Consider the following 27,229-nt stretch of genomic DNA (forward strand, 5'->3'; position numbering starts at 1 on the left):
TCTTAGTCAAACATTAACAATGGCATTAAAATCTAATCTTGACAAAGCAAGGCAAGTGAGTAAGCTAACTGCTTCCTCCTCCTCCTCTGAGCCTCTTGTGTTTCCCAGAAGACAAGAGAGACTTGCATTCAGCAGATGGCCTTGGTTGTTTGTTGTTTAGGCTCCTTAGCCTTATTCAGGCATTACTCTCTCCTCACGAAAATGCTGCTCTGCTGAGAGAGCATATGCTGGTCTTTCCTCTGTTTGGGACTCTCCTGTCTTCTGGGACAGCACACCCTGTTCAAACTCTTTCCAGGGTTTGAAGGTGTGGTGGTGGCCCAGCTATTTTTGGCTTACAACAAAGGGACTCATGGCAAAGATGAGCTTCTCTACTCTCTAAGTGGCACAAGGGCAGCTGGGGAAATTCCCCACAATGCCCTGGAGCAACATTATGTCAGGGGCATTGTGGGAAATCAACATGGCAGCTCCCAGGCTCTGCCACCTCCGTAAGCGCCAGTGGTCAGCTGAGCTTAACGGCTGAGTCCCTGCTGGACAAACTCCACGGGTGTTGCTTATTCTAGAAAGAGAAAGTTTCACTTGTTGAGCTTTTGCCTCACGAACCTGCAAAAGGCAAAAGGAGTTTAGACGGAACAGAAAAGGTCATCGTAACGCAGGAGACTTTCGTTACAGTCCATCTGGCCAGAGGCGGGTTTAGGGGAGTGTAACCGATTCTGTTGTGCTGTAGGGGGAGCCACAAAAAGGCAGTAGAGCGGAGCGCAAGAGGGGGCGTGCGCCAGATTTTTGCGTCGCGCAGGTCACTGCTGAAATCTGAGAGCCCAACATCCACCACTGATCTCACTTTGCCTGCTGCCAACCCAGGTGCCCTGGTGCCACCTAATTTGGAAACAACTGCGTTTTGCTTCTGGGTTAGAACTAGTTCTGAGGTATTTTGCATAATTTCCTTCCAGTTAAAGCATTTCATTTCTGAAACCGGATGTGGGGCAGGAAAACAGCGCCTGCTTTCCCCATCACCTGAAAAGCTATCGTGGTAGATGTTGCGGCAGCGTTCTGTGGTGTCGGATGCGATTGCAAAATGAATCAAATCCATAGTGATAATGCCATTGTCTACTTTGCCATAGTGCACTGCTCAAAACTGTCGCAGGCTTCGAATCCTACCCGCCTGCCCGCCAGCTGCCCAATGCTGAGTCCATCTAGCTCAGTATTTCCACTGAATGGCAGCAAATCTCCAGGGTTTCGGAGAAGGGACATTCCCACCCCTACTTGGAAATGCTGAAGATTGAACCAGTGTGCAAGGCAGGCGAAATACCATTGAGCTACAGCTTGCACAGTATAAAATCCAAAAGGCAACAAGTGGTGCAGCCAGCAGTGGTGATGCTATTGACTACTTCCCTGTAGCTGCGGGTTCTAACTATTGCTGTACAAACAACTGCATATTTGTTGCACTGTAAAATAGAGAAGCTCAGATACTTGTGTATAAAGTAAATATCTTGTTGTATATAGAGGAGAAGCAGGAACAGGAAGGAGCTTATAGCAAATACCTAAATATGCGTATGATTAACCCACAAAAATATTGACTACCTGACTTACCCACATGCACCTGTTTTGTGGCCTACAAGGGAGAGAAAAACAACAACACCCAGTTTTTGTCACCACCCATCGCATGTTCAGTTGCTGATGTGAAAGAGAGGGCAAGGCTCTTACAGCTTTTACTAGTTGTAGAAGAGGGAATTTCAGTTTGTCATGGAAGGTCCAGCTCCCTCTTCTATATAACTGGAAAGCTGCAGGAGACCTCGCCATATTGGCCAATGAGGCATCCTTCAGATGTTGTTGGACTACAACTCACACCATCCCTTACCATTGGCCATGCTGGCAGATGAGAGCTGTAATCCAACAACATCTAGAAGGCACTGTGTTGGCTACCCCGACCTAGTCCTTTGGGGGACAGTCCTCATTCACTATCTGCGACACCCAGGGCAGCAGTTCATCAATGTACTATAATTTTTGCTTGCTTCTGTATATAGCTGTTCAGACAATAAAACCTTATTGGGGGTGGGGTGGGGGTTGTATGCAACCAAGTTTTTCTTAGGGTCGACCTACTGAAATTAAAGGTCCTAACTTTGGCTGCATATGCACTATGCCTTTAAAGCATATTTCTCTGCCTCAAAGAATTCTGGGCTCTGTAGCCTGTTAAGGGTTGCTGGGACCTGCCGCTTTGTGAGAGACTACAATGCCCAGAATTCTTTGAGGGAAAGAATGTGTATGCAGCCTCAGAGCCATGTTCATTAATTTCAGTGGAGCTACTCTGAGTAAAGCTCATTTAAATACCACCCTTTTTGGGGATGGACGAACCAAAAACTATTAAAAATAACAGTCTTCCCCGTTCCTGCCAATAGACAGACCATATGCCTCCAGTTCTTTTACAGATCTGAAAAGCATATAGAATTATTTTCTGTTAAGTTTCCTTGATACCCCAAAAGAACTCAAGGTGGCGTGTGAGGTTCTCTCCCCTGCACAATTGCTGGACTGAGAAATGATTCTGGCTGAGCCAAGATCACCCAGTCAGCTTCATGGCTGAGGGGCGACTTGAGTGCTTGCACTCCTAGGTGCTAGCCCAGGGGTCTGCAACCTTTAAGACAAAAAGAGCCTCTTGGACCCGTTTCCGAAGAAAAAAAAACTGGGAGCCGCAAAACCATTGCGACATTTAAAACAAATATATCTGACAGCGTGCGGGAAGGTGGCGTCGGGACGGTGTTTGACTAACGCACGCACCGCCCCCATGCGACGTCACAGCCAGTACAGCGCCCGCCACAGTGGGGAGGGTCGGGGCGCACAATGCGCCTCCTCCCCTCGCTAGTATCCGCCCCGGAGCCGCGGCAAAGGTGTAAAAGAGCCACATGCGGCTCCGGAGCCGCGGGTTGCTGACCCCTGTGCTAGCCTAACACTCTGACCACTGCCTTTCATTGCGAAGCAAAGCGGGCGGCACTGTGGGAAGTTGTTTATGGCACGTGCACGTAGACTGCGGCCAGACCTTCCTCTGACTAAGTTGCTGCTCTCTGGCATTTGCTTGCCTGTCTTTCACCCTAAGGCCCCGGGTCCCAGCATTAAAAAAGAGTTTAAAACAAATTGCAATCCCCTGAAGAGCGTGGCGACCAATGAAGTACACAAGAGTAGGAATGGACCATTGAAAACTGGAGGGCACCATGTTGAGAGGCCCTGGTTTAAACAAGTTGTTCTCTTGTCTGTATTGCAGCAAATGAGTAAGATGGTCTCCATTCGTACCTCCTACACACACATTTTGAAATGTGTCTGTGCCAGAGACTTCCCAGTAGGCAATGTGAGTGGTGGGAACAGGGTCTAGGGCAGGGGTCTGCAACCCGCAGCTCTGGAGCCGCATGTGGCTCTTTTACACCTTTGCCGCGGCTCCGGGGCGGATACTAGCGAGGGGAGGAGGCGCATTGTGCGCCCCGACACTCCCCACTGTGGCGGGCGCTGTACTGGCTGTGACGTCGCATGGGGGCGGTGCGTGCGTTAGTCACGCACCGTCCCGACGTCACCTTCCCGCCCGCTGTCAGATCGTGGCTCCGGAGATATATTTGTTTTAGATGTCGCAATGGTTTTGCAGCTCCCAGTTTTTTTTCCTTCGGAAACGGGTCCAAGTGGCTCTTTTTGTCTTAAAGGTTGCAGACCCCTGGTCTAGGGAAAGGAACCAGCCCTCTTCCTGCATTGCAAAAACCTAATTGCTGAAGAAGGCCTAGTCTGGTCAGTCAATGCAGCGGATTCCGGAGCTAGAGCTCCCCCTACAGACTTATTCAGCTGCTTACGTTTTTCTTCAGATCATTTAAAAAAGGGGAAAAGAATATACTGCATCATTTTATGGCTTCTTATGTTTATTGTATTGTTGTATGTATGTCATATGAGTGGGCAGTTTATGAATATTTTTTATTAATAAGTAATGAGCAGACAGGCGGTTCTCCAGGCCTCTTCTCAAAGACTTCCAGTATGGGATAATATGAATCTGGGAGAATTTTTTGTTTGTTTTTTAAAAATATATTTATAACAATTTGGTATGCAGGAAAACACGCCCACCCCCAGATTTGAGCGTGTTTCACTGAGTGTGTGTTCTAGGATCGCCAGTTGATCAGAAAAGAATACGCATACCCTCCAAAATATATCCGATGAAAATAGGGACGCCCCATTCCTTAATGATAATTTTACTATTTATACCCCCCACATCTTAATGGGTTGCCCCAGCATTCTGGGTAGCTTCCAACATATATAAAAACATAATAATACATTAAACATTTTTTTAAAAATTCCCTATACAGGATTGCTTTTACATACAGGTGTAAAAGCCATGATTAAAATGTATTATTTAAACGTAGTTCTAATTTGTTGGCAACCCTAATAAAGCAGAAGCACAAGGGACAACTTGCGTATCTGGCAAATTAGTGAGTCAGTGCTTGTTAGAGACATTTAGGCTTAGGATATATCCATCCTGGGGTGATAATGCTTATCTCCATGCCATAAAAAGACTCACTTACAGAAGAGGGGCCCCCTTTCCCCCACCCTAGCTGGTTGGAAAACCCACAGGGGGAAGTAAGTTTACCAGCATTTGTTGCCCTAGAAGAGAGCAGATCCCACTAAAATCCCTGCTTGCTGTCAAATTGATTTGAATAAAAAATTGGAAGGGCTTGTAAACATCTCACACTGTAGCACGTATCTATCTTGGCAATGCATTCACGGAAATTATTTCTCTCATTCCCATCTTCTCCCTGGAGGAGGTGAAGTGGAAAGCCTGGAGCCATGACTATCGATCTATCTAGTGTGTGTTTTTACTGAGGTTTTTTTTCTTTTTTAATACATCTTACATCTTGTTAAAGCTCTGGTGCCTTGAGCAAAATGGAAGGCCTGATGGAAATGTGCATTTTGCCTCTAGGGGGCGCTGTGTCGGGGGGGCTGGAGCAGGTGCTTCTATTCCATATGCACTATAAGCCGGACCTCCTGTCATAGAGGGAGCAAGGGTATGATTGCCGGCGCAAGGCTAAGCCTGTTTGCACTTCCTAGCAATGTGCTTTTGTCTGCAGCCTTAGGCTGCAATCCGATGCACACTTCCTAGGAATTTAACACAGTAAGGCTTACTCTAAAGTAAACATGCACAGGATTCCGCTGTTCATGGGTTAGGAAAAGAACGGTGATTGCTGGTTTCTCTGGGAAGAAAGTGAGAACTAGTGGGCTATGCATTTATTTTATTCACTCATTAATTCACCATCTGATCAATTATAATACCCAAAACACTCTATGGCCTTTTCAATGTGTTTGTGGGAGCAGGGAGGATGTTATTGGTTTGTTTTTATTTTGTATTTTCTGTTCGTATTATGTTCTTCAAAGTTGTGAACTGCCTCATGATCTTCGTTGTACAAATAAAATAAATAAGTGAAAAGCTAGAGCCATTTCCTGAGCCCTGGCAGAGGGTGGGAATCAGCAAGGTTTGCTGTTGGATGTGGTCAAGATTAGATAGCCTCTTAAAAAGGATTTGCTGTGGCTGACTTTGAACAGCTCATAATTGCTCTAGTGGTGTGTTCAACACAGGTCAACCCTTCATGCATGCACACGCACACATTTTTTCTAATCCAAAGGATTTGTGCCTTGCCGAGAAGTAATAGCTCTGCTCTGTTCTGTGGTTGTCCACCTCTGGTTTCCATATCACACTGATACTGAGAGAGGAGAGCGATTTGGATGGTGACAGATCTGGAAGCCAGCTCCTATGAGGAGTGGCTTCAAGGAGCTGGGTATGTTCAGACTGGAGATTAAGGGGAAACATTATCGCCATATTGAAATACCTGAAGAGGTGTCATGCAGAAGAAGCCGGCAGGCTGGTGCTCTGCTGCTACAGAAGGCAGAACCAATTTTGGTGGAAATGGCAGAGAAGCAGGTTTTTGCTAAACACCAGGAGAAACTTCCTAGTGGTTAAGCACTGTTGGGCAGTGGAAGAGATTGGCTAGGGAGCTGGTGGGCTGTCCTTTGTTGGTGGTATTTAAGCTGCAGGGTGCATGGGGTGTTAGGGGAAGGGTAATATCTCACATTGTGCTCCTTCTGGGCTGGTTTGTCCACCTTTGGCCCCCACCCTGCACTCAGCTCTCTCACCTGTGGCTCCTCCAAGCTGTCGGCATGCGACAGTGGCCACACCTTGGAAACAGTTTCGACTGGCCGGCTAAACCAGGTGAGAGCAGCCGATGGGTCTCAAGTTAGGGATTTCCCCTGCATTCAAAGACCGGCTCCGGTGGATCAGGCGGACGAGACCAATAGTGGGTCTAACAGTCAAGAAGGCAGTTTCTGCGCATGCTGTAGAGGGAAATAAGGGGCAGATTGAGCTCACCAGCCTGGGAAAGTAGCCCATCTAGGAGAAGGAAAACTCTGATCCTACACCTCTGCTGCCTTGCAGGACATCTTTGGGAGAAGAAAGGGCTTTAGAGTAAGCTCTACTATACAAATCCGGAGCAGAGTCCCTAAGATGGTTGGATGGCACCTTATATGTCTCCTTCTGGCAGCTCCTGCAGCCAGACGTATTGCTCTACTTTCCTTTGGACCACATCCGTGACTACAACTCCCATGCTTCATGGCTATTGGCCACACTTGCTGGGGTTGATGGGAGTTGTGGTTCAGCCACAATCTGGAGGGCCATAGGTTCTTCCCCACACCTGCTCCAGAGGAAGAATGGCATTTGGTCTGAAACCTGAGGGAGATGCTCCTAGGCTCCGGGGTTCTGCAGAGACTTCTGTGCAGTTCTTGGCTGAATTAAATACAGTGGTACCTCGGGTTACAGATGCTTCAGGTTACAGATTCCGCTAACCCAGAAATATTACCTCGGGTTAAGAATTTTGCTTCAGGGTGAGAACAGAAATCGCGCAGCGGCGGCGCAGTGGGAGGCCCCATTAGCTAAAGTGGTACCTCAGGTTAAGAACAGTTTCAGGTTAAGAACAGACCTCCAGAACAAATTAAGTTCTTAACCCGAGGTACCATTGTATATGGCATTTGTCTGCTGTTTGCTGCTGAAGGTCTGTTCCTTGTCCCTGATGATGAGCTTCTGTTCTAGTGGCATCACATTGTCCCAGAACTCAAGCAATCATGTTTTTGTATCTGGGAAAATGCAACCATATTTCCCCAGCCAGGATATTTTTATTTATTTATTATATTTATATGCCACCACCCTTCATCAAAAGACCTCAGAACAGTTCACAAGATAAAGTATTCCTTGAGATTGCTGGAGTGAGGAGACAGGTGTCACAGGCATCTTTTATTCCCCTCTTCTTCTTTTAAAACATATTTAGTTTTGAACAATGGAACTCTTCCCCTTCAGCCTGGCTGATCACGTGTGTGTGTGTGTGTGTGTGTGTGTGTGTGTGTGTGTGTGTGTGTGATTTTGCCCACTTTATTTTTTCACTCAGGAAAATACTATTCCAAGGCTATACATTTATTTATTTTTTCAACCTGCTTTATTATTATTATTGTATACAGTGGTACCTTGGGTTACATAATGCTTCAGGTTACATATGCTTCAGGTTACAGACTCCGCAAACCCAGAAATAGTACCTCAGGTTAAGAACTTTGCTTCAGGATGAGAACAGAAATCGTACTCCTGCGGCGCGGCAGCAGCAGGAGGCCCCATGAGCTAAAGTGGTGCTTCAGGTTAAGTACAGTTTCAGGTTAAGAACGGACCTCCAGAACGAATTAAGTTCTTAACCCGAGGTACCGCTGTATTAAATAGGGGAGGGTTTTTTGGGAAAAGGGAAATTTGAAGCTGGGATTGCTGGGTTTATGCAGAAGACAATAAAGCCGGCTTGTTTTGAGAGCCAAAGCAGTCACCCTCACAAGCCCTTTAGCCTCAGAGTTCAAATCCTAGTTTTGCTGCAAATATACAGGTGCCCTGAAGCATTCGCTTGAATTCTCTCATCCTCAGCCTCCAGCCTGGAGCATAAAACTAGTAATGCTGCTCTCCCTTGCCGGGCTGCTGTAAGGATCACAGTTCCCCGGGATTTCAGAGAGGGTTTTCTCTCAGCCCCACCTGGAGATGCCTAGGCTTGAACCGGGAACCTTCTGCATGCCAACCAGGTGCTCTGACAGCCACCGCTAGTCACAAAGCAGACTAGTGAGACAATCCAATAATCTGATTCAGAGCAAGCTAACTTCGTAGCGTTCATTTGTGATGGTGGGTGATCACTTAGGAAACAGGCTATATAAAGACACTGAGGCTTTCTCTTCTTTGTATCTGACTGGGAAGGCTTTGTAAGGGAGGCAGGAGGATTCCTGGAGCAGGTCCCTGCTGGCCCTGTAAGCACAAGTCACTGAGTAGTTGGAAATTTCCCAGAGAGGAGGAGGAGGAGGAGGGAACAGGAGCGACAGGTGAGGGCGTGAATGAGAGGAGGAGGAGCCAGCTGAGTGGAAAACCTCACCTGTCACAACCTCTGGGAGGGTGGAGGCAGGAATCGGGAAATAAACAGCGAAACCCAACCGGGAGTCGAAGGAAGGAGGAGGAGAAGAAGAAGCGGAGAACCCAGGGCAAGCTTGTTGCTTCTTCCCTTCCCTCAGGAGCAGTTCAGGTTGCCTCTTCATACCTGGATACCTGGAGGAAACGACCTACCTGCTTGTTCCCCTCCCTCAGAAGGCATCTTCTCTCATGGGAGAAACTGGGCCCTGGTGCCCTGGTTGCTGACTGCCTTTCTCCCCTGGCATCCTGGCTCTCCACTTCTCCCCACTCTAACCCTCTGGATCCCGCCCCCCTTTCCCTCCTCTTTCTCCCCAGCCCCACTCCATGGCAACCACCACAGCTCCCTCCATGTTCCCTGAGGAGGAGGCCGCCCTCCGGACCCCTTTCCCTCTGACCCCACCTGCCTTGGGGGACGAGTTCTATCCCTTTGGGGGCGAGCGACAACAGACTTTTGGGGGCGATGTGGCTGCTGGAGACGGGGACCCCGAAGAGGCGGACTTGGGGGTGCTGCTGCAGAGGAAGGAGCAGGACCTGCTGCTGGCAGCTGAGCTGGGGAAGATGCTCCTGGAGCGCAATGAGGAGCTGGAAAGGCGCTTTGAGGAACTGGCCAGGGAGCACATGGAGACCAAAGAGGTAAGGGGGCACAGCGGAGGGTGTGGTTTGGCGGGGAGAATGTCAGGCCTGGGCCGGGGATTCCCTTCTCGGTCAGAAACCTTCCTGTGTGGCCTTGGGCCCCTCTCTTTTACTCAACTTAGCCTACCTTCAGGGTTGTTGTAAGGAGAAAATTGGATTGCCGTAGTTTCTGTCACTGCAAGTTCTCTAGAAGGAAGGTGGGGCAATACAGTGGTACCTCAGGTTAAGTACTTAATTCCTTCCGGAGGTCCGTACTTAACCTGAAACTGTTCTTAACCTGAAGCACCACTTTAGCTAATGGGGCCTCCTGCTGCCGCTGCACCGCCGGAACACGATTTCTGTTCTCATCCTGAAGCAAAGTTCTTAACCTGAAGCACTATTTCTGGATTAGCTGAGTCTGTAACCTGAAGCGTATGTAAGCTGAGGCACCACTGTAGTGGCACCTGAGGTGGCAACAGCTGGCAGCTGTTGAACTCCAGCAGCTCTCTGCCCAAAGTAGTTCTGGCTTTCATTTTTTCTGTGAGTGTCCTGTCCTCTTTCCAAAGCAACACTGCTGCTGTTATAACATCCTTCAAAACCCAAACTTGGGGTTTCTTGACTCCTTTGCTTTACACATTGCACACTGCTGGCCGGTGTAGGAAATCTCGCATATCTCCTCTAGAGCTTGGGGACAATCCTACATGTATGTGGGGACTGCTGTTGTGTGAACCTGCGACAGCATGCTGTTTATTACATAGAAGCTCTTTCGTAACATGTGAACCCTAGGGACAGAGGAAGCGGACTTGTACCAGGTTGGGCCATGGCACCATGTAGCTCTGTGTTGCACACACTGACTGGCAGCAGCTCTCCAAAGTTTCAGTCTTCCCATTTCTACCTGCCAGGGACTGAGGCTGAGACCTTCTCTGCCAGAGATCCTTCCGTTCTCTGGATTGCTGAGAAATTCCAGAGTTCAGTTTCATCCACCTCGCTCTAAACCCGTTTCGCCTCTCAAGTAATCCCCAAGGTCCTGGCCTAGGGTGAAGTTGGCACAGGCAACCTCTGGGCATGATACTTGTGGCAGCTAGTCGAACCAGTCTGGCACAGAGCAGGAGGGCACTGAGGAGGCGAGGTGGAGTTTGTGGTGACAGAGTGGGTATAATTAGCCAGCTAGAGGGAAGGAAGAACAGAGAGTGACCAAATGGAACTGAGGAGGAGGAGGAATAGGAAGCGCCCAGCATGAATCACCCACAAAGAACCTCGCCCACCAGCTGTACCCTCCCGAGGCCCACATATTTCTGTGTAGCTTACAGAAACTGGGTGGAAGGATGCCAGCCACTTTCATATATTGTTTTTTTATTTTTGCCTTAAGGGTGGAGGCCCAGGGTTGAAACTGGGCAATTGGGCTGAAAAGCGAAGCCAGAAATTGCCCCAAGCTTGTTAACACGACCCTGTCATTAATATGAGTTGCCATCCTTATCCAAGGTGTGTCCAAATGGAAAGGAATCCATTGAAAAGCTTTCCCTTTTTCGGGTGTAGGCACCTGTCACTGGGGGCACTTTCTCTAGGAACTTTCTCCAGCAGGACTGGCTTGCTCCAGGAGGGGAGTTTACGCACAGGGCTTGTGGATTGTGAACATGTGAATTGCCTTGGCTTTCTGGATCAGACCAGACTGTTCTGTTTACAGTATCAATCTGCAAGAGGCCTCTGGGTTCCCTCAAGAAAGAAATGCAGGTGCCTTCCCCTCGTGCCTGGTGCCCAGAGGTAGACTGCACCTGAACATTGAAGCTCCATTTAGTTACCTTGACTAATAGCCTTTTGCATCAAGGATTAGGGTCTGAGGTTTGAGGTCAGAGGGGTGTGGATTCCAGGAAGCCGTCAGCCCAGGCAACACTCTTTTCTTAAGACTTTACTGTGTCATCTGTTCATGCATATGACTGTAGGCGTCCTTATGTCTTATATGGATAGCCTTTGGATATTGAGGGAAATGCAATTAAGGATTTGGATCGTCAGGTAGACAATATGCAAGAGAGGAAATAATAGTTATACTTTCCTTCATAATAGGCAGCTCGGGGGTGGGAGTGGTGGCATACAATTTTATTTGCATGTGGATGTTACAGAAGCAAATGAGCTGGAGCAGAATAGTTACCACCAGAACCAGGAGTTTCAAAAAGGTACTTGAAATCATTGGAGGGGGCCTGCACACTGTCTCAATCAATATCCACCTAGGTAAATGCAGAGCTAGATGGTCTAACAGTAGTGGCTGCATGCAGTTGTTGGTCCCTTCTAAGGGACACTATTTGTGACTCACATCTTGGCTGGTGGTGGAGAGACGGTTTTGCATGGAAGGGGGGCTTCCAGTTCATTTTTATTGTTCAGCCATCACGGCATACAATGCATCACAAATATCTTCTTCTTCTTCTACTTCTGGAATTTCTAATCCAGATTTATATTTTAGCCATTAACTACAATACAGCGCTCCTGCCAACCTAGCAGTTTGAAAGCAAGTGCAAGTAGATAAATAGGTACCGCTCTGGCGGGAAGGTAAACGGCATTTCTGTGTGCTGCTCTGGTTTGCCAGAAGCGGCTTAGTCATGCTGGCCACATGACCCAGAAGCTGTACGCTGGCTCCCTCGGCCAATGAAGTGAGATGAGCACCGCAACCCCAGAGTCAGTCATGACTGGACCTAATGGTCAGGGGTCCCTTTACCTTTACCTTACAATACAGCATATAGTTGCTGTTATGTAATTTAAAATATTGTTGCAGGCCACCCCCATCTCCAAGCCACATTCTAGGGGTTCTGTGCACTTATCCAGGGTTTGTGTTTCATTTGGGAATGAGGCACAGCGGAGACTGTGGTGTTTTTATGATATGTGGTTTATTTCCGCATATATACAACCTGAGCCTACAATGGACCCACAGCATCAACACCCCAAAAGGGTCTTGTTACTTCCATGGCTTTGGATTCAAGCAGAAATCAAACAGCATGTTCTCTCTCTGCTTTTTCCAACCTACAACCTTTCCCCCCTAGGTCACATCACAGCCAACCCTAAAAACTCTGGCTTTTGTCCTTCCAACTATCTTAAGAGTTGAAGGAGGGGCCCCACCCTCTCTTTGCCTTCTTAACGGCTCATCGCCTTTCATTTGTTTTCTCAATGGCTCCTCTCCCAGGCGATTACCTGAGGGTGAAACTAGCCTGGTTCAGCTTTTAACACTTGTTGGGTCCAAGAATTTAGGGGAGTTCTGGACCCACAAACCCATATAGAGATCTTTAGACTACCTTTAAGGGCCCAAGTCCTCTCGAGGTGGCTTACAAGATAAAAACAGAGTACGGTATAGCACAATGTATTTTATAAATAAAACCAGCGATAAAGTATGAAGCAACAATCAATCCCAAAATGTTAAACCCAGTAACAAGATATGCCTATCAATCCAACAAGTACACTCTGTGAGAAGGCCAAAGAAAACAGATGGATCTTCAGAGCTTTCCAAAATGTCCTGCACTGAAGCAGTGGCGTAGCGTGGGGGGTGCAGGGGGGGCCGGCCGCACCGAGCGCAACATCTGGGGGTTAGGGTTAGGGAGCGCAAATCCACGGGTTAGGGGGCACAAATTACTTGCCTTGCCCCGGGTGCTGACAACCCACGCTACGCCACTGCACTGAAGGGGTCTGTGGGACCCCAAAACCACCTCCAGACACCATTTCAAGAGTTTTCCTGGGATTAGCAGAAGGAAAAGCAAAGTAAAGCTGAGTGTCCTCTGGATAGTGACTTCAGCCAAAGTCCTGGGTAACTTTGCTTAGCCTTTTCATGCAAAAAAAGCATACAGATCAAGATAGAACCTCGTGACACTCCAAAGTATTGGCTTTATATTGACCAATCACCCCTCTAAAAGTAGAACACACTAAATTTCTATATCACCACTTATATAATGTGATGGCAAGCAAATAAAGCCTCAGTTAAATATATTGCTAAAGCCAGGAGAAATATAACCAACTTTATGAGTTACGTCAATGTTACTGCTAGCAATTAAAAATGTTGTAAAGGTAAATCAGTATTTTTAGTTCTTCAGTTTGCTTGGGAGAGATTCCCCCCTCTCCTTCCATGACCGGTGGAGCAAGGGAGGTTTTCAGTTGATGGTTACCACAAGAGCAGAAGTGAGGCTTCTCTGGTATCTTTCAAAACTTGGCTTTCTCACCAAAGATAGCATCAGTTGGCATCGAGTCAAGAAGGGCGGAGGAACCTGTCTGTTTCAAGTTCTTTCCATTTCTCATCCCTGCCACAATCTTAAATTCAGTTCTTCGCATCTCTACATTAAAAAATTAAAAAATCCAAATGAAAATTCATCTGAATTTTACATGTGACCTGAAGAAGGATTGATGGTGAAACCACTCTGGGAATTGTAGCTCTGTGAGGAGAATAGGAGTTCTCCCAAAAAACTCTCAGCATCCTTAACAAACCATAGTTCACAGGATCCTTTGGAGGAAGCCGTGACTGTTTAAAGTGGTGTGATACTGCTTTGCAAATACAATTTAGCTGTGGCCACTGTGTTTTTATTGCATATGAATAATTTTATCCCTGCTTTTTGGACGCTGCCCTGGGGCCCTTGCAGGAAAGGCATTTTAGAAATGTTTGCACTCAATAATGAATTCATAGCTCCCTGTTATATTTGGCCCTGACTCTTCTCTCTGGCCTCTCCCAGCGACTGGAGCAAGAGAAGCACGAACTCCGCCTGCACCTTGAATCCAGAAGTGCTGAATTTGAGACTCGCGTGGCGGAGCTGGAGACTGACCTGGCCACAGTCCGAGCCCAGCTGGGGCAGAAGCGCATGGAGCAGCAGGACACTAGCCGGGAGAGTTCGCAGGCCGTCCTGGACCTCTCGGAGCAGAACCAGCGCCTGGTGGAGCAGCTCAGTCAGGTAAGGCGAAAGGAGACGCAGCTCACAGAGATTCTTCAAGTCTGTGAGGGAAAGAGAGGCAAGAGGGATCGGCTGGGAAGTCGGCCGGAATTCCGCAGGTGTCGCTCTCGTCAACTGCTTCCTCATGCCGGGAAGGTAAACGGTGTTTCTGTGTGCTGTTCTGGTTCACCAGAAGCGGCTTAGTCATGCTGGCCACATGACCAGCTGTATGCTGGCTCCCTCGGCCAATAAAGCGAGATGAGCGCTGCAACCCCAGAGTCGGCCACAACTGGACCTAATGGTCAGGGGTCCCTTTACCTTTACCTAAGGAAAAGCAGGACATTCTGGGATCAAATCAGAAACTGGGGCGGCCTCTGTAAATCCGGGGCTGCCCCTGGAAAATAGGGACACTTGGAGGGTCTGACATTTCACAGCATACCTTAGCCAACCTGGTGCCTTCTGGATGTTTTGGAACAGGACTTCCATGGGAGCCATTGTTCAAGACACCTGCAGGGCACTGGGTTAGAAGACGCTAATTTGGCAGTTACGTTGAATGCTTCACCCAACATGCCACTGATAAAAGCTTGGGAACATGGTCACTAGTCCAGATTTATGGCTGCAGTTTGTGTGGGCGTGGTCTTGTATGCAAATTACTAGTGGGGATTGAAGCCAAATATTTGTGGGGGCCTGGAATATGTTTGAGTGTGTGGGGTGGTGGTCCTGTGAAAAGCTGGGGCAGACAGGAGGCTGGATTGCCATCTTGTGTACATTCAGAAAAAAGCATGTGCCACAGCCTTACCGGGAGCTACACAATCTCAGCAGGCAGGCAGGTGTTTTTGTGTGTGTATGTGGTGCAGATTGGACACTTCTGCAAAACGATGACTCCCTTCCTGCAGAGAGCTAGTCTGTGAGGAAGAAGTGGTCTGTCTTAGCATTGTACGCTTCCTGCTATTGCTGATGTTCTGTGCACAGAGAGGGGTTCTTTTGTTATTGTTTCGGAGGGGGTGAGAATATAAGGCAGCTTCCTGCTTCCATGCAAATACTAGCTCAGCAGCGCCACAGAAGGAGGGACAGAGGCGTACGCCATGCTTGAACTCCGAAAATAGAACAAGGAATTCATTGAGTCAAACAAGCCATGTGGGCTGAGATCACAGTGCCATAGCATCATCACCCAGACTGGCAGGTTTCCAGGAATGTAGGAAACTACGGTAATTGCGGGGAGGAGCTGCTAATGAGGTCAAATAAATTAGACAAACCTTACGAAGTGTTCCGTTTGCTGCAAAAGTCGGATACGTGCATAATAATGAATCAGATTATACTTTTTAAACTGGGACAGTCCCCTAAAAGGATGTTCCCTTCTGCCCTTATGGGCTCTGGATTGGTCACTCTCTTGACTTTGATGGTTCCTGGAACTTGCAGAACCAGTTAGGGCACCTACAGACAGGTGTTTGTGGTGGGGTGTCTGTTCCTCAGGTATGCAGGGCTATTTTTTCCCCATGGTCCACATGACTTAATTGGCACCAAAGCACCTCACCCCCCAGCCCTCAGTTAATTTACTATTGAGCCAAGTTGCATTAATTTACAAAACCCTGAACAACTTGGGTCCAGGGTACCTCAGGGACCAACTGAACTCTTTCACACCAGCCTAATGTCTGATGCAGACAGGACTAATCTGGATGGACCACTGGTCTGACTCAGCGTGAGGCAGCTTCTGGCGTTCTATTTCCTGCTGTGTGAAACAGACAATTAACAGCACAATACTAACTATATCTGATCAGAAGTTAGTCCAATTGAATGCAACCGAGGCTTATTCCCAGGTGTGTAGGGTTAGGAAAGCAGCCTACATTGTTCTGGAAACTGGCTCCCAGGAAACATCATCACCAAATCTGGTAGCTCTTCTTTGTTTTTAAAGGTATATTCTACGTTTCTCATACCCTCCAACACTTTGAAGCCAAAATCCCTGACTCCATCTTCCTGGACACCATCTTCTGTTTTTTATCATGAGAGCACAGCTGCCATTTTGGTTGCTGTGATCTCGCGTGATTTTGGGCCCAAGTTTCCCCTTTTAAAAAGTGCTTTTGGGGGGCACTGCACAATAAAAAAGGGATGTCTCAGTTTTTCCCAGGACACTTGTGGGGTATGCTTTCTGCCATCGTTGGCATCTAAGGCAGCTTGCAAAATACCAGAAAACTTCATTATAATAAAATACATTTCTACAACTTCAAGGATGTGTTTTCCTTTAAACTTCAGGTCTCTCATCCTCATCACGCTTAGGGGAGCCTGGGCAGGGGAGAATATAGTGCACAGATCACAGAGGTGTGGGGCTTTGCTGCAAACTTCATACCAGAGGAAAAAGAGCTCTTAGCCCGAAGGGAAGGCACTCTGCATATGTTCAGTGGCACCCTCTTCTCTCATGTCACTGTATACATACCACTCAGACTGAATATTTGGTGGTGAAGGTGAATGTGTGCCATACATAGGCTCAGATGCAGATTCTACTTCATCACAGCCGAGGACAGAGGTCTAGTGCCGAAGAACAGGTTGAAGTGTCAGTTTTTTGCCAAACCAAAACCTAACACCTGTCAACCACTCCACAGATCACACACCTGGAGCAGCGGCTGCAGGAAGAACTGGGCTTGTTACGCGGGGAGCATCGGACCTTGTCCCTTAGCAGCGCTGAACACGCGGCCCGGGCACAAAGCCTGCAGGCAGAGGTAAGACAGGAGATCTTCAAACTGGCAGATGGGGCAAGGAAGGCACTGGGGAACAGGGAAATACTATGTTTTCCCCTCTAGCCCTCTTCAAGAAGCTGTCTCTGAAGCTGACTTGTGGCTTTACCATGGAAGAAGACAATGGTGACCAAATTCCCAGTCCTTAGTTTTTGAAGTGCTGCTGGGCCTTGTTGTTCACAGAAGCCCTCCTCGATTTCCCACACCTGAGTCCTAGTTGTGCAGGGGGCTAGCTGTGGCTGCTTGTGGCTACCTGGGTCACCTGAGCAAAAGGACGTTCTGCATACACTCACAGAAAGCGGGTGGCATCCAACTAAATTGACCCATTGAAACTAATGGGCACTTACCTCCATGTGTTTCAATGGATCTGCTCAGCGTACCATTAATGCTGGAGGCAACCCCTTGCTGTGGAGTTACATGCTGCCCCCCAGCCTCACGCTGCCATTAGGATAGCAAAATGGCTGCCTTGAGATGTGGGCCATTTTGTGTGCCATTAAAGGGTGGCATTTATACGATCTGCTGTTATTATTATGTGTTTTTTTCTAAGGATAGGGAGTGGGATGGATAGCTAGCTCAGCCGGTAAAACATGAAACTCTTAATCCCAGAGCTGTGGGTTCGAGCCCCACGTTGGGTGAAATATTCCCTCATTGCAGAGGGCTAGACGAGATGACCCTTGTGGTCCCTTCCAGCTCCACAAATCTTTTATTTTTATATCCCTTCTTTGGCAGGGAAATGCCCTGCTTACCTGGCCCAACAGAATAGGACACGGGAACCCCCTGGGAGGTGCTAGCTCTGAACCACAACCACTTGGTGGATCTGGGAATGAAGATCTGAGGCGTAGCTCCAACCATTTATTTGCTTTCATGCACATTCCTTTCCCCTAGAACCTTATGTTACAAGAGCGGAAGCGAGATCTGGAGAAGCAGACCCATCAGCTGCGGGAGGAGAACGAATCCATCCAGGCGCTGGTAGACACACTGCACAACAACCTCCTCCTCCTCCGTAACGAGAGCCGAGAGAAGGAGCTGCGGGTAACTACTAAGCAAGGGGCTCATCGAGGCTCAAGGGTGAAAATGGGAGGGGTGGGGCAGGGGTGGCCCCTGGAACGCTCCTCAAACCACACCCTGATGGTTTCCACCCTATGCATGCCCTGGTAATGCCTCTCGCTTGTCTGGATGGAGGCTAGAGAGAGACGTGTGAGCCGAAAAAATCCTAGTGCACAAAGGGTGACGTAGACATTCATTGCCCCACCAACTTTTGCTCCAGGCCCCTCGTCCTCCGCTGGCCTGTGGCCCTCAGGAGATTGCCTAAAAAGGAAAGGCGGCTTTCTGGCTGGGGAAATTTCCTCACCCTTGGGGACAGTCAGCTGAAAACAAAGACGAGGGACACGTGGCTTGTGTGTAAGAGAATGAGGAAGGCGTTTTTGTGGTTAATGCAGAGAATGAGGAAGGGGAGGACTCATTGGTAGGTGCCCCTCACAGAGGCACGTTGTTTTCGTGCTCCTCCATACCCACTTCCTGTTTCTCCTCCCAAGATGCAGCAGGTTGAAGTGGAAGCTGAGGAGCTCCGGGCCTCCAACCGTCGCCTCCAGCATCAGGTCAAGGAGATGAAGGAGGAGATCCGCCTGCACGATTTGGACACTTCAGTCACTTCTATCCAGTCTGAGATTGAAAGTAGCTTGGAGGATGCTCCTGGAGCACCTGGGAAGGCCCCTAAGGTACGGGAGAAAGGAAGCGGTGGTGGAGGGCATCTAAGTTCACCTGTTTGTGTCACAGGCAAAGTTTCCAATGCCAAAAGAAGTTTGCTGTCCATGTGCCAATTTGGGAAATGTACACTGCTGGGCATACCTGATTCTCCACCAGTCTTTCCCACACAGCGCAAATTCAAAAATATGTATTTTTGGAAAGACTGAAGCATACTATCTTTTCTTTTTTTTGTACGAAGTTGGGGGGAATAATGCTTGCAATCCAGAACGAAGCCGAGTTGTTGTTTCTTAAGTGGGTGGGAGGAGGAATTCACATTTAAGTGCAAATTATATCCTCCCCCTCCACTCCAAAATGCTTAGTTAAGGATGCTGTTAGATTTATAAGTGGGGGGAAAGCTGTGTTTTCATAGCATGATAATACACAGTTTATGGGCTCAGCGGAACATGTACAGAATTACACTGTGCAATATCTTTTAAAAAGACGAGAGTTGTAGCTAGTGCTGGTTCTCCTCAAAGCAGACCCATTAAAACCGATGACTCTAGGTTAGCCATGTTCATTAACTTGTGTTCTAGTAGGACTAGAACTGGATATAGCCCTTTCCCTCTGAAGACCAATTTCCGGAAACTGCAGGAGGGGAGAGAGAGGGTTTTTGTGCTCAAGTCCTGCTTATGGCTACTGTGAGCTCAGGATTTTGGACTAAATGAGCCTTTGGCCTGATCTAGCGGAGCTGTTATTGTATTCTTAAACAAATCTCCCACTTCACTGCTCCCTTCTAGCCAGTGATCCTTGGCGTAGCTTTAGGTCCAACCTGTAGGGGTTGTGGTTTGTTGAGCCAAGAACAAACTTTGGCTTCAGACGGTGGTTTGTTTCAAGCAAAACAAACCATGAAACCCGCCCCCCCCCCCCGTCCTGGTTTGCACATAGAGGTAAGCCAATAATTATGGCTTGCTGCTCCCACTCACTGCTGAGTGGGACACCTTTATGTCTTACCACAAGTAGGGATGTAAGCACTGTTTCTTTTTCTCTGCAGTTCGACTTCCAACAAAACCCAGGTTATTCTTCTTGCTGTTGGCTATGGCAAAATTTTACATAATTGATTACATTATTGTTATGTTATTCCACACCATTCCTTTCAGGGCAAAGGAAATGCAGCACATGGGGGAAAGTGTTTTCAATTGCATATAGTTTGTGGATTGAAAACAACAGCCAATGGTCTTCACTGAATTCATTTCTGTTGTGGACATGGGATGAATGAGCAAACATTGGCAATTTCTGCTCCCATTTCTGCCAGAATTCTCTGACATTCCTCACTATGACACAAGAATACAAGCAATATGTAAAGTTTATCTCATGGCTGGAAAAATTCAAAAAAACCTAAAAAAGAAGAAGGATTTTTTAAAAATTCAAAAAACCTAAAAAAGAAGAAGGATTTTTAAATGTGTAAAAGCGTTGTGTTCATGAATCAGTTCACCAGTGATTTAAGGGTACAAACCTATGCACACTTACCTGGGAGTAAGTCCTGTTGAATTCAGTGAGATTGAATTCAATGAATAGACATGTATAGAACTGTGCTGCACAATGCACTTCAAAAACATTTCTCGATTCTAAATATGTACATGGCTTCTGTTTTGCAGTGCTACAATTAAGCTCAGTTACACTGCAATCCAGCGGACATGTGTACAATGGGACTTACTCTCAGGGAAACCTGCATAGGTTTGCAACCTTAAGTCACGTGTCCAAAGTCACACAGATGGGAGGTTTGTGCTATATGAAGAATTCCCATGAAAATATGTTCTGGGCATTTGAAGACTTACTGTCCTGTATAAGCAACTGCTGTGACTCACCTTAGAGTCAGCTGCGTCTTAGTGTCATTGAGATCTCGTTGGTTTATGGGTGTGTGTTTGGATTTCTTTGTCTGCTTTAGCTGATGGCCAACGGCATCTGCAATGGCTCCTGTCATACCCCCCCAGCGGCAAAACACCCCTCAAAGAGGCTGGAAGAGGAAGGAATTGACTATGCCAAACGGGTGTCAGCTCTGAGTCAGCAGGAACAGGATCTGCTGAGACAGAAAGAAGCGGAGATCATGAAACTTCAGGATCAGGTAGTGTGTGCTGTGCTTTCCCCACCTGAGGATGCTACATTGTGGAGTGGCATGATTTTCCTTCTAAAAAGCATTTTTAAAATTTATTTTCCCATTTTCAGATTACACTACAGTATGTAGAACTCTGCAATTTAAAGACTGAGATCGAGAGCCAGAGGCGCCTGTATCAAGAGAGCAACCGCGACGAAGCACTGAAATTAGCCATAGTAGATCGAGATGAGGCTATAATAAAGTGAGTTGATTGCATATTTATTCTCTTTCTCTGTGTGTATATATGGACACACACATATGCATGCCTACTAGGCGCTGTGCCCCTGCTCACTTTGCCCCTCATCCTGCCCCACTAGCCAGTCTCCCCCATCTCTTAAATCTTGCCAAAACCACCTCCCTCCATTTATGCCTGCTTGCTTCCATCTCCCTCCATCACGGGCCCAGCAACTCTCAGAAGTCTGTCATCAGATCGCAGTGCTACCTGTTGGCAGACACGTGAACTGCCATGTGACGACAGCCTTACCTTTTTATTATATGTAAGATATATATTTATCTCTGCTGCTTTTTTGAACCACAGTACCAGCCACAGAACATCTTATTCATAATGGCTTCTTCCTTCATCAGTGATCAAATTACTCTCCAGTTTCTGTCAAATTGTCTCTCCCAAACACTCAGTTCTCTTCTAAAAACCTTTAAAGGAATGTTCACAAAAAATAAGAAAACCGGACAAGTTACCCTATAATTCAAAGTAGCATAGGAAGCTGTTTTCTATTGAGTCAGACCGCAGGCTCATCTAGTTCAGTATCATCTACTTCAGGGCCTCCAGCTGTTTTTGGACTACAACTCCCATCATCCCTATTTAGCAGGACCAGTGGTCAGGGATGATAGGAATTGTAGTCCTAGAACAGCTGGAGACCCAAATTTGGGAAACCTTGGTCTACTATGACTGTCAGAAGCCCTCTGTCTAGAGGAATTATATATTGCCTTCTGCACACAAGGCAGATGCTCAGTCTTTCAAGCACCGCCACCTGTTTTTTGGGCAGTGTAATTCAGGGCGTTTCCAGACTGGTGCTATTGATTTGGTGCTCTTGCACAGCAAACCTGCTTCGCTATAAATTTGGAATTTTTTTGTGATAAAGGAAGTGATGGGAAATTGCACTCGAAAGTGTGGGATAGCAACACAACATCGCATAACCTCCCTGCAAACAAATCAGAGCAGCAGTTTCGGTCCCGGAGTAAACCTGCCACCTTCGTTAAATATCCTCAAAATACCTACTGCAATGTTTACTCCCGCAGGTTAATGAATAACCCTAAAGGCAGGGAATTAACTCAAATGATCTTAATCGGTTCACAGCTGTATGCATTTCTCTTCTGCAGTGTTTTAAAGAGAATGTTCTAGCTCCAGGAAACCCTTTCTTCAGAGGAAAACCCTCTATGTCTGCTATTGTAACCCCTGTGAGCCAGAGAGGATTCTGGGAACCTCCTAGAACACTCATTCCGTTTATGCAGGGTCCCTCCATTCCTCGTGTAATTTGAGAATCTGCCTTGGAGCACTAAGAACACTCCTTTACAGCTGCCCAGTTTAAGGGCTGATCATAAATGGCGGCAGAGTCAGGAAAGTCCAGTCTGGCAGCCATTGATGAAGGGCTCCATGGATTACCCCCACCCTCTCTGCAGGCAACAGGAAAGGGGGAAGTTTTTAAACCATGGAATTGTGACATCTTCAGGCTGAACTGGGAACTGCATGTAAAACTGTTCCTTAATTACTGAGCCTTCATCCTGATTTGCTTGGACAAAGCTTGCGCAGAGGTTCGATAGTATATCCAGTCCTTATTGAGCATTTATCCCGATTTGTTTATGGGGTGATTATTCGACAATGAACGTGCTTTCTGGTTTGCTTGTGGGATGTTTACACGTCTTCCCACACTTCTCAGTGCATATCTCTGTCACTTTCCAAACAGCAAAAAGTTTATTTCTTATTTTAAACTGGATTGCTTGTGCTGTGGGTGGCGAGGTCCTTTAACCCACTTTAGCTAGGCAGATGTATCGTATGTGCTTGAATCCCTCCCATGGGACAGTGACAACCTGGAGGACCTTGTAATGTACGAGGCTATGATCCTAACCCCACTTACCTGGGAGTAAGGGCATTTCCAGACAGCCACTATTTTGGAGTGGGATTCAATCACTTAACCGGGAAATTCCAAGGTGATTGGAAGGGCTTGCACAACAAACTCACTTCCCGAAAATGTCAGGGCTTTTGCAATAGGGTAAGCAAAGGGAAAATGAGCTGGAAATTGTGGGATAACCCTTGCTGTGATGCAACATCGTCTAACCTCCCCCAAACCAAATCAGAATGAATGATCAGTAAACAGACCATCTGAAAGCACCCAGTGAATTCACTGAGTAGACGTGGTCAGGCTTGCAGCCTTATTTATCTTTTTGTGTATGTCTCTATCTGCTGTCTTATCAGGAAAGGCGAGATGGAGTTGGAACTGGCTAAAGTCTCCCTGGAACGGGATTCCATGAGCCAGCAGCTATTGCGTGTCATTCGCCAGAAGATGGCCCTTTCCCAGGAGCTGGAAGCTTGGCAAGTGAGTAAGAAAAAACACCAGAATATATATATATGAAATTTAATCCAGAACATTTTAAACTGCACCAATTGTCCTTCCAGTTTATATGCTGGAAGCCGAAGGAAGCAGCCAAAAGGGCCCAGGGAACTTCATAGTAGCAAAGGCAACATTTTTTAAATCCCAAACTGCAAGTCAGACAACAGCTTTTTGGCTCCTGCCGTGCTTAATAAATTCCAGATCTGCGCAGTGACACAAATGGGATGAGCGTGAGAATTTCTGATTCTCTCCCTGCATTCACAATTTGTTCCAAGTTTGCTTTATGGATTCATTCCAGTTCTGAACAGGGACCGAAAAGAAAGGAAGGGAAAGAGACCATGACAGGGTAAGAAGAGATAGAGAAGTAGCAGCAGCAGCAGCTGGGAGATGACAAATAAGAAGAAGAGGGTAGCAAACACAAACATGTATTTATTTATTTATTTGTTTATGGGGTCTTTGCCCCATTTTTTCAGACAACAATTGTCTCCCAAAGCAGCTCACATCAATTAAAAGAGGGGAAGAGCCTCTACTGCCATCAGGCTCACGAACCTGATCACCTCGCCTCGAAAAGGATATTGTAGAGCCGGAAAAGGGCAACTGAGGGGCTGAAGCCGCTGCCCCTATGAGCAAAAGTTAAAACATATGGGGCTCTTTAAGCTTAGAAGAAAGGAGAGGTGTTTTTCTTCCTCTCTCATAATGTTAGAACTTGAGGCCATCCGAGGAGGCTGCACAGTGGGAGATTCAGGGCAGGAAAAAGGGAAGCGTTTCTTCACACAGCGCCTAGCGAAACTGTGGAATGATGTAAGGAAGGCCACCAATTTGGATGGCTTTAAAAGAGGAATAGACAGATTCACAATTTAGGAGAGCTGTTGTGGTTACATCCGCTTTTCTTTCCTGCCACACAGGATGATATTCAGTATATCATTCACCAGCAACTGCTGCAGAAGCACCAAGAAGAGACCCACCCCATCACTTCGTCGCCTAGAAGCCCGGCGGAAGGCAAGAACCCTCCTTTCTATCGCCGTGGCACCAGCATCCCCAACGGCACTGGCTTCTTCTCACTCTTCCGGAAAAGCTGAGGAGCTGGACAGGTGGTGGAGGGAATATCAACGCCAGAACTCATTGGTGGCGGAAGTGGCAGCTGTCGATGAGACCAAGGCTTGAGATGGCCGGGGCTGAAATGGCTTCTGGGCCTCTTAGCAGCTTGTCAGCTAACCCCAGGCCAAAGGAATTTGTTCTCCGGTTCCATTACGTTGCTCATACTTGATCCCCTGTTCACACTCTGTACACACAGAGGATACTCACATGTGTTGTAATAGGAGCAGAGCCACACTGCCGGTCCCAATAGCAGAGCGTTGAGATCTGTGAGTGTAAAGGAACAGGCATGCAAGACCCACAGGGGTCTATGCTCCTTGTACGGATCTTGTGGGCGGGACTAGCCCGGAACAGGATGTCAGGGGCAGGCCCAGGAGTTTGGTTTACAGGTATCCACACTCAATGTGTGGATATCACGTGCGTATGGCTAGCCTGGGGCCACGATGTCAGCGGTAGGGTCAGGGGGTCCCTTTGTACTGGAGATGCGCTTTACAGGTGAGAGAAAGGGAGAGAGAAAGACAGGGAGATTGGAATGTCCATTGCAGTAGGGCAGAAAGCCCTATGTACAGCCGATTCAGGTTGCGTCTTTTTGGGTTGCAGACCGCCGAATCCCGGAAGTACCGGAATGGGTTACTTCCGGGTTTCGGTGGTTGCGCATACGCAGAAGCGCCGAATCGCAACCTGCAGACACGGGTTGCAAGTGCTGTGGGTTGCGAGCGTGCATCCTGCATGGATCACGTTCGCAACCTGAACGTCCACTGTATTAGGAAGGAAGGGGAGAGAAAGAGAATAAGGAATATGGGGTGCTGGCGGTGGAAGGGAGTAAGAAAGAAGGTTGATAAGAGTAAGTTGATAAGAAGGAAGGGGTGGAAAGGAATAAAAGGTAATAATAATTGCAAGAAGTTTGGGGTTCTGCTACACCCCACATTTGCCCTTTGGGCATGCCCACTTTGACATGTGGCCCCGGAGTGCTGGCCTTTGGGCAATGTGGCCCTCAGCCAGAAAAAGGTCAGCTGCCTCCGTTTTACAGACTTCTGTGCTCAGTGTGCAGGCAGGAGGTGCAGGATATGATGCTGGGAGCTGGCCCAGCGGTGCAACTCTGTTCCTATTGCAACACATGAGTTGGGTTCCTAAGAACACCGGAAGAGCTCTGCTGGATCAGGCCAAAGGCCCCTGTTGCCCAATGTTTTGTTTTTCCGACAGCCAGCCAGATGCCTGTGGGAAGCGTGCAAGTACCACTACTCTCCCTCCTTGAGGACGTGGTATTCAGAGGCATCCTGTCTCCAGCAATGGAGGGAGGTTTCATGGCATTTCTCCGTCAGCGAGACTGACACGCTGAGCTGTCCATCTGAGTTCTAATGATAGACCAATTCGCGCACTAATGTGACTAATGCGGTGACAAGATATTTCCTTGCATTTTAATAGTCTGCTTGGAACAACTGCGGGTTCCAAGTTACGCCCTCAGATCAGCCAGTCCTGTCAGTCAGGGCCCCAAGTACCTAACAAAATGATTCATCTGAAATTGGGGCACTTGTATACTTAAAAGCAGTGGGGCTGGCTAGAATAATATAATCTTTCCCTCCGTAGCGAGTGGGGAAGAATTTATGCTGACTTCTTAGAAGTCTGGGGAGAAATGGCTGACAAACTGTTAGCCGCGGTACTTGATGACCCCTCTAAACGTTCTAACTGTACTAGCACTTTACTTCCCTGCGAAACCCTGGTTTGCTGTTTTGGGGGCAGCTTCCCATGCTTTCCCATGCACTGACAGCAAGTCCACACCCACCCCACGCATCCCCCCAAAGAATCCTGGGATCTCAGTTTGTTAAGGGAGCTGGGTAGTGTAGTTCTGCCTGTGGATGGAAAAACTACAATTCCCAGGATTCTTTGGGGGAAAGCTCAGTCAGTCGAGCTTAATCTCAGGGTCATCGGTTTGAGTGCCACATTAGGCAAAAGATTCCTGCATTACAGAGGGTTGGACTAAATGACCCTCTGGGGTGTCTTCTAACTCTAACAATTCTCTGTTTCTATAATTAAAATGTTATTTAAATGTATATTCTGAACATGACTGAAAATGAGAGGTTCTGAAGGCGTGCCTTCCTCTGAGCTTGGGCTTTGCTAAATGTGGGGCACCCTCTGTATTGGGTAGTGGAGCCAGTTGCTATGAGGAGGAGGCATAAGGTGGAGCCTTGCAAATACTCCTTACGAACTTTGCACACCAGCAGGGGCAGAATGACCCCCTTCAGTAGGCGGCAGTATTACTACCCACGGAGCATTAGGGGCCTCGCTTTATCTAGATTTTCCTTGCTGTTCATGTGCTCGGTAGTGGGTGACTTGTGCATACATTTATGCAAATGAACAATGATTACTTTGTCACATGGGCACCACCAGCAGAGGGTACTGCTGTACTTTCATCTCCTTCCACCCTTTCCCCTTACTGTTGCAAAAAATGGGGGGAACCCCCAAAACCGATACTATTTTGCCAGTGTGTCACTTTTCAGCTGCTTAGGACAGGCAACAATTTGCAAAGCCAAGCCGCTGGGAAGAGCCAAGACAGAGAAAATATTTATCTACGAAGCAGAAGATGTATATTGTTATAGAATATTTTTGGTTGTATATTTTGTTAATACAGATTTAATACTATTCTGTTTATTAAATAAAGAAGTATGGTTCTTAAACCTCACGCCTCCCTCACTGTCTGATCTAGGGAAACAGGTTCTTTGGGAGGGAGGTTGTGGCCTACTCACACAGAGCAGGGAATGCTGGGAAGGTTGGGCACCTCTCAGTGGAACCAATAATTCTAGGAAATTCTAAGGAAACAGTGCTTAAGTCTGCAAAACTTTGTCTCAGCCAACTTATAATCAGGGCCTTGGATGGTGCCTGGAAGCTGCACATGCTCAAAGTTGTGAGCTGGTGACACGCTGCAACATTTTGTTATGGGGCGGGGGGAGCCCTCACTTGTACCTTCTGAAAGCCAACCTGGAGAGATTAACAAAAATGCTGTTTCTGTTTTA

At 47.4% G+C, this 27,229-nt stretch overlaps 1 protein-coding gene across 2 annotated transcripts; it reads left to right on the forward strand.

Moving 5' to 3' along the window:
* The first annotated feature begins 8,464 nt into the window (after nt 1-8,464).
* BICDL2 (BICD family like cargo adaptor 2) lies at nt 8,465-26,893 on the forward strand. Of its 2 annotated transcripts, XR_014518535.1 has the most exons (10): nt 8,465-9,118; nt 13,795-14,010; nt 16,587-16,703; nt 17,604-17,750; nt 18,254-18,436; nt 20,350-20,526; nt 20,628-20,758; nt 22,988-23,108; nt 24,029-25,608; nt 25,750-26,893. XR_014518535.1 is itself a non-coding variant. In XM_083471387.1 (9 exons), the coding sequence occupies exons 1-9, from the start codon at nt 8,810-8,812 to the stop codon at nt 24,200-24,202; spliced, it is 1,575 nt and encodes a 524-aa protein (XP_083327513.1). In that variant the 5' UTR covers nt 8,465-8,809; the 3' UTR covers nt 24,203-26,893. The 2 variants fall into 2 exon arrangements, 1 of the variants encoding a protein (XP_083327513.1); XM_083471387.1 differs by having other exon boundaries at nt 24,029-26,893.
* Nucleotides 26,894-27,229: the final 336 nt, after the last annotated feature.

This window comes from Podarcis liolepis (assembly GCF_965112155.1).
Source record: "Podarcis liolepis genome assembly, chromosome: 13".
NCBI lineage: Eukaryota > Metazoa > Chordata > Lepidosauria > Squamata > Lacertidae > Podarcis > Podarcis liolepis.

Bases quoted from the DNA above. Each gene is read 5' to 3' on its own strand.
- BICDL2 (XM_083471387.1), top strand. From the start codon at position 8,810: ATGGCAACCACCACAGCTCCCTCCATGTTCCCTGAGGAGGAGGCCGCC. The intron at 9,119-13,794 runs GTAAGGGGGCAC...GGCCTCTCCCAG, and splicing joins AGCACATGGAGACCAAAGAG to CGACTGGAGCAAGAGAAGCA. The intron at 14,011-16,586 runs GTAAGGCGAAAG...ACCACTCCACAG, and splicing joins TGGTGGAGCAGCTCAGTCAG to ATCACACACCTGGAGCAGCG.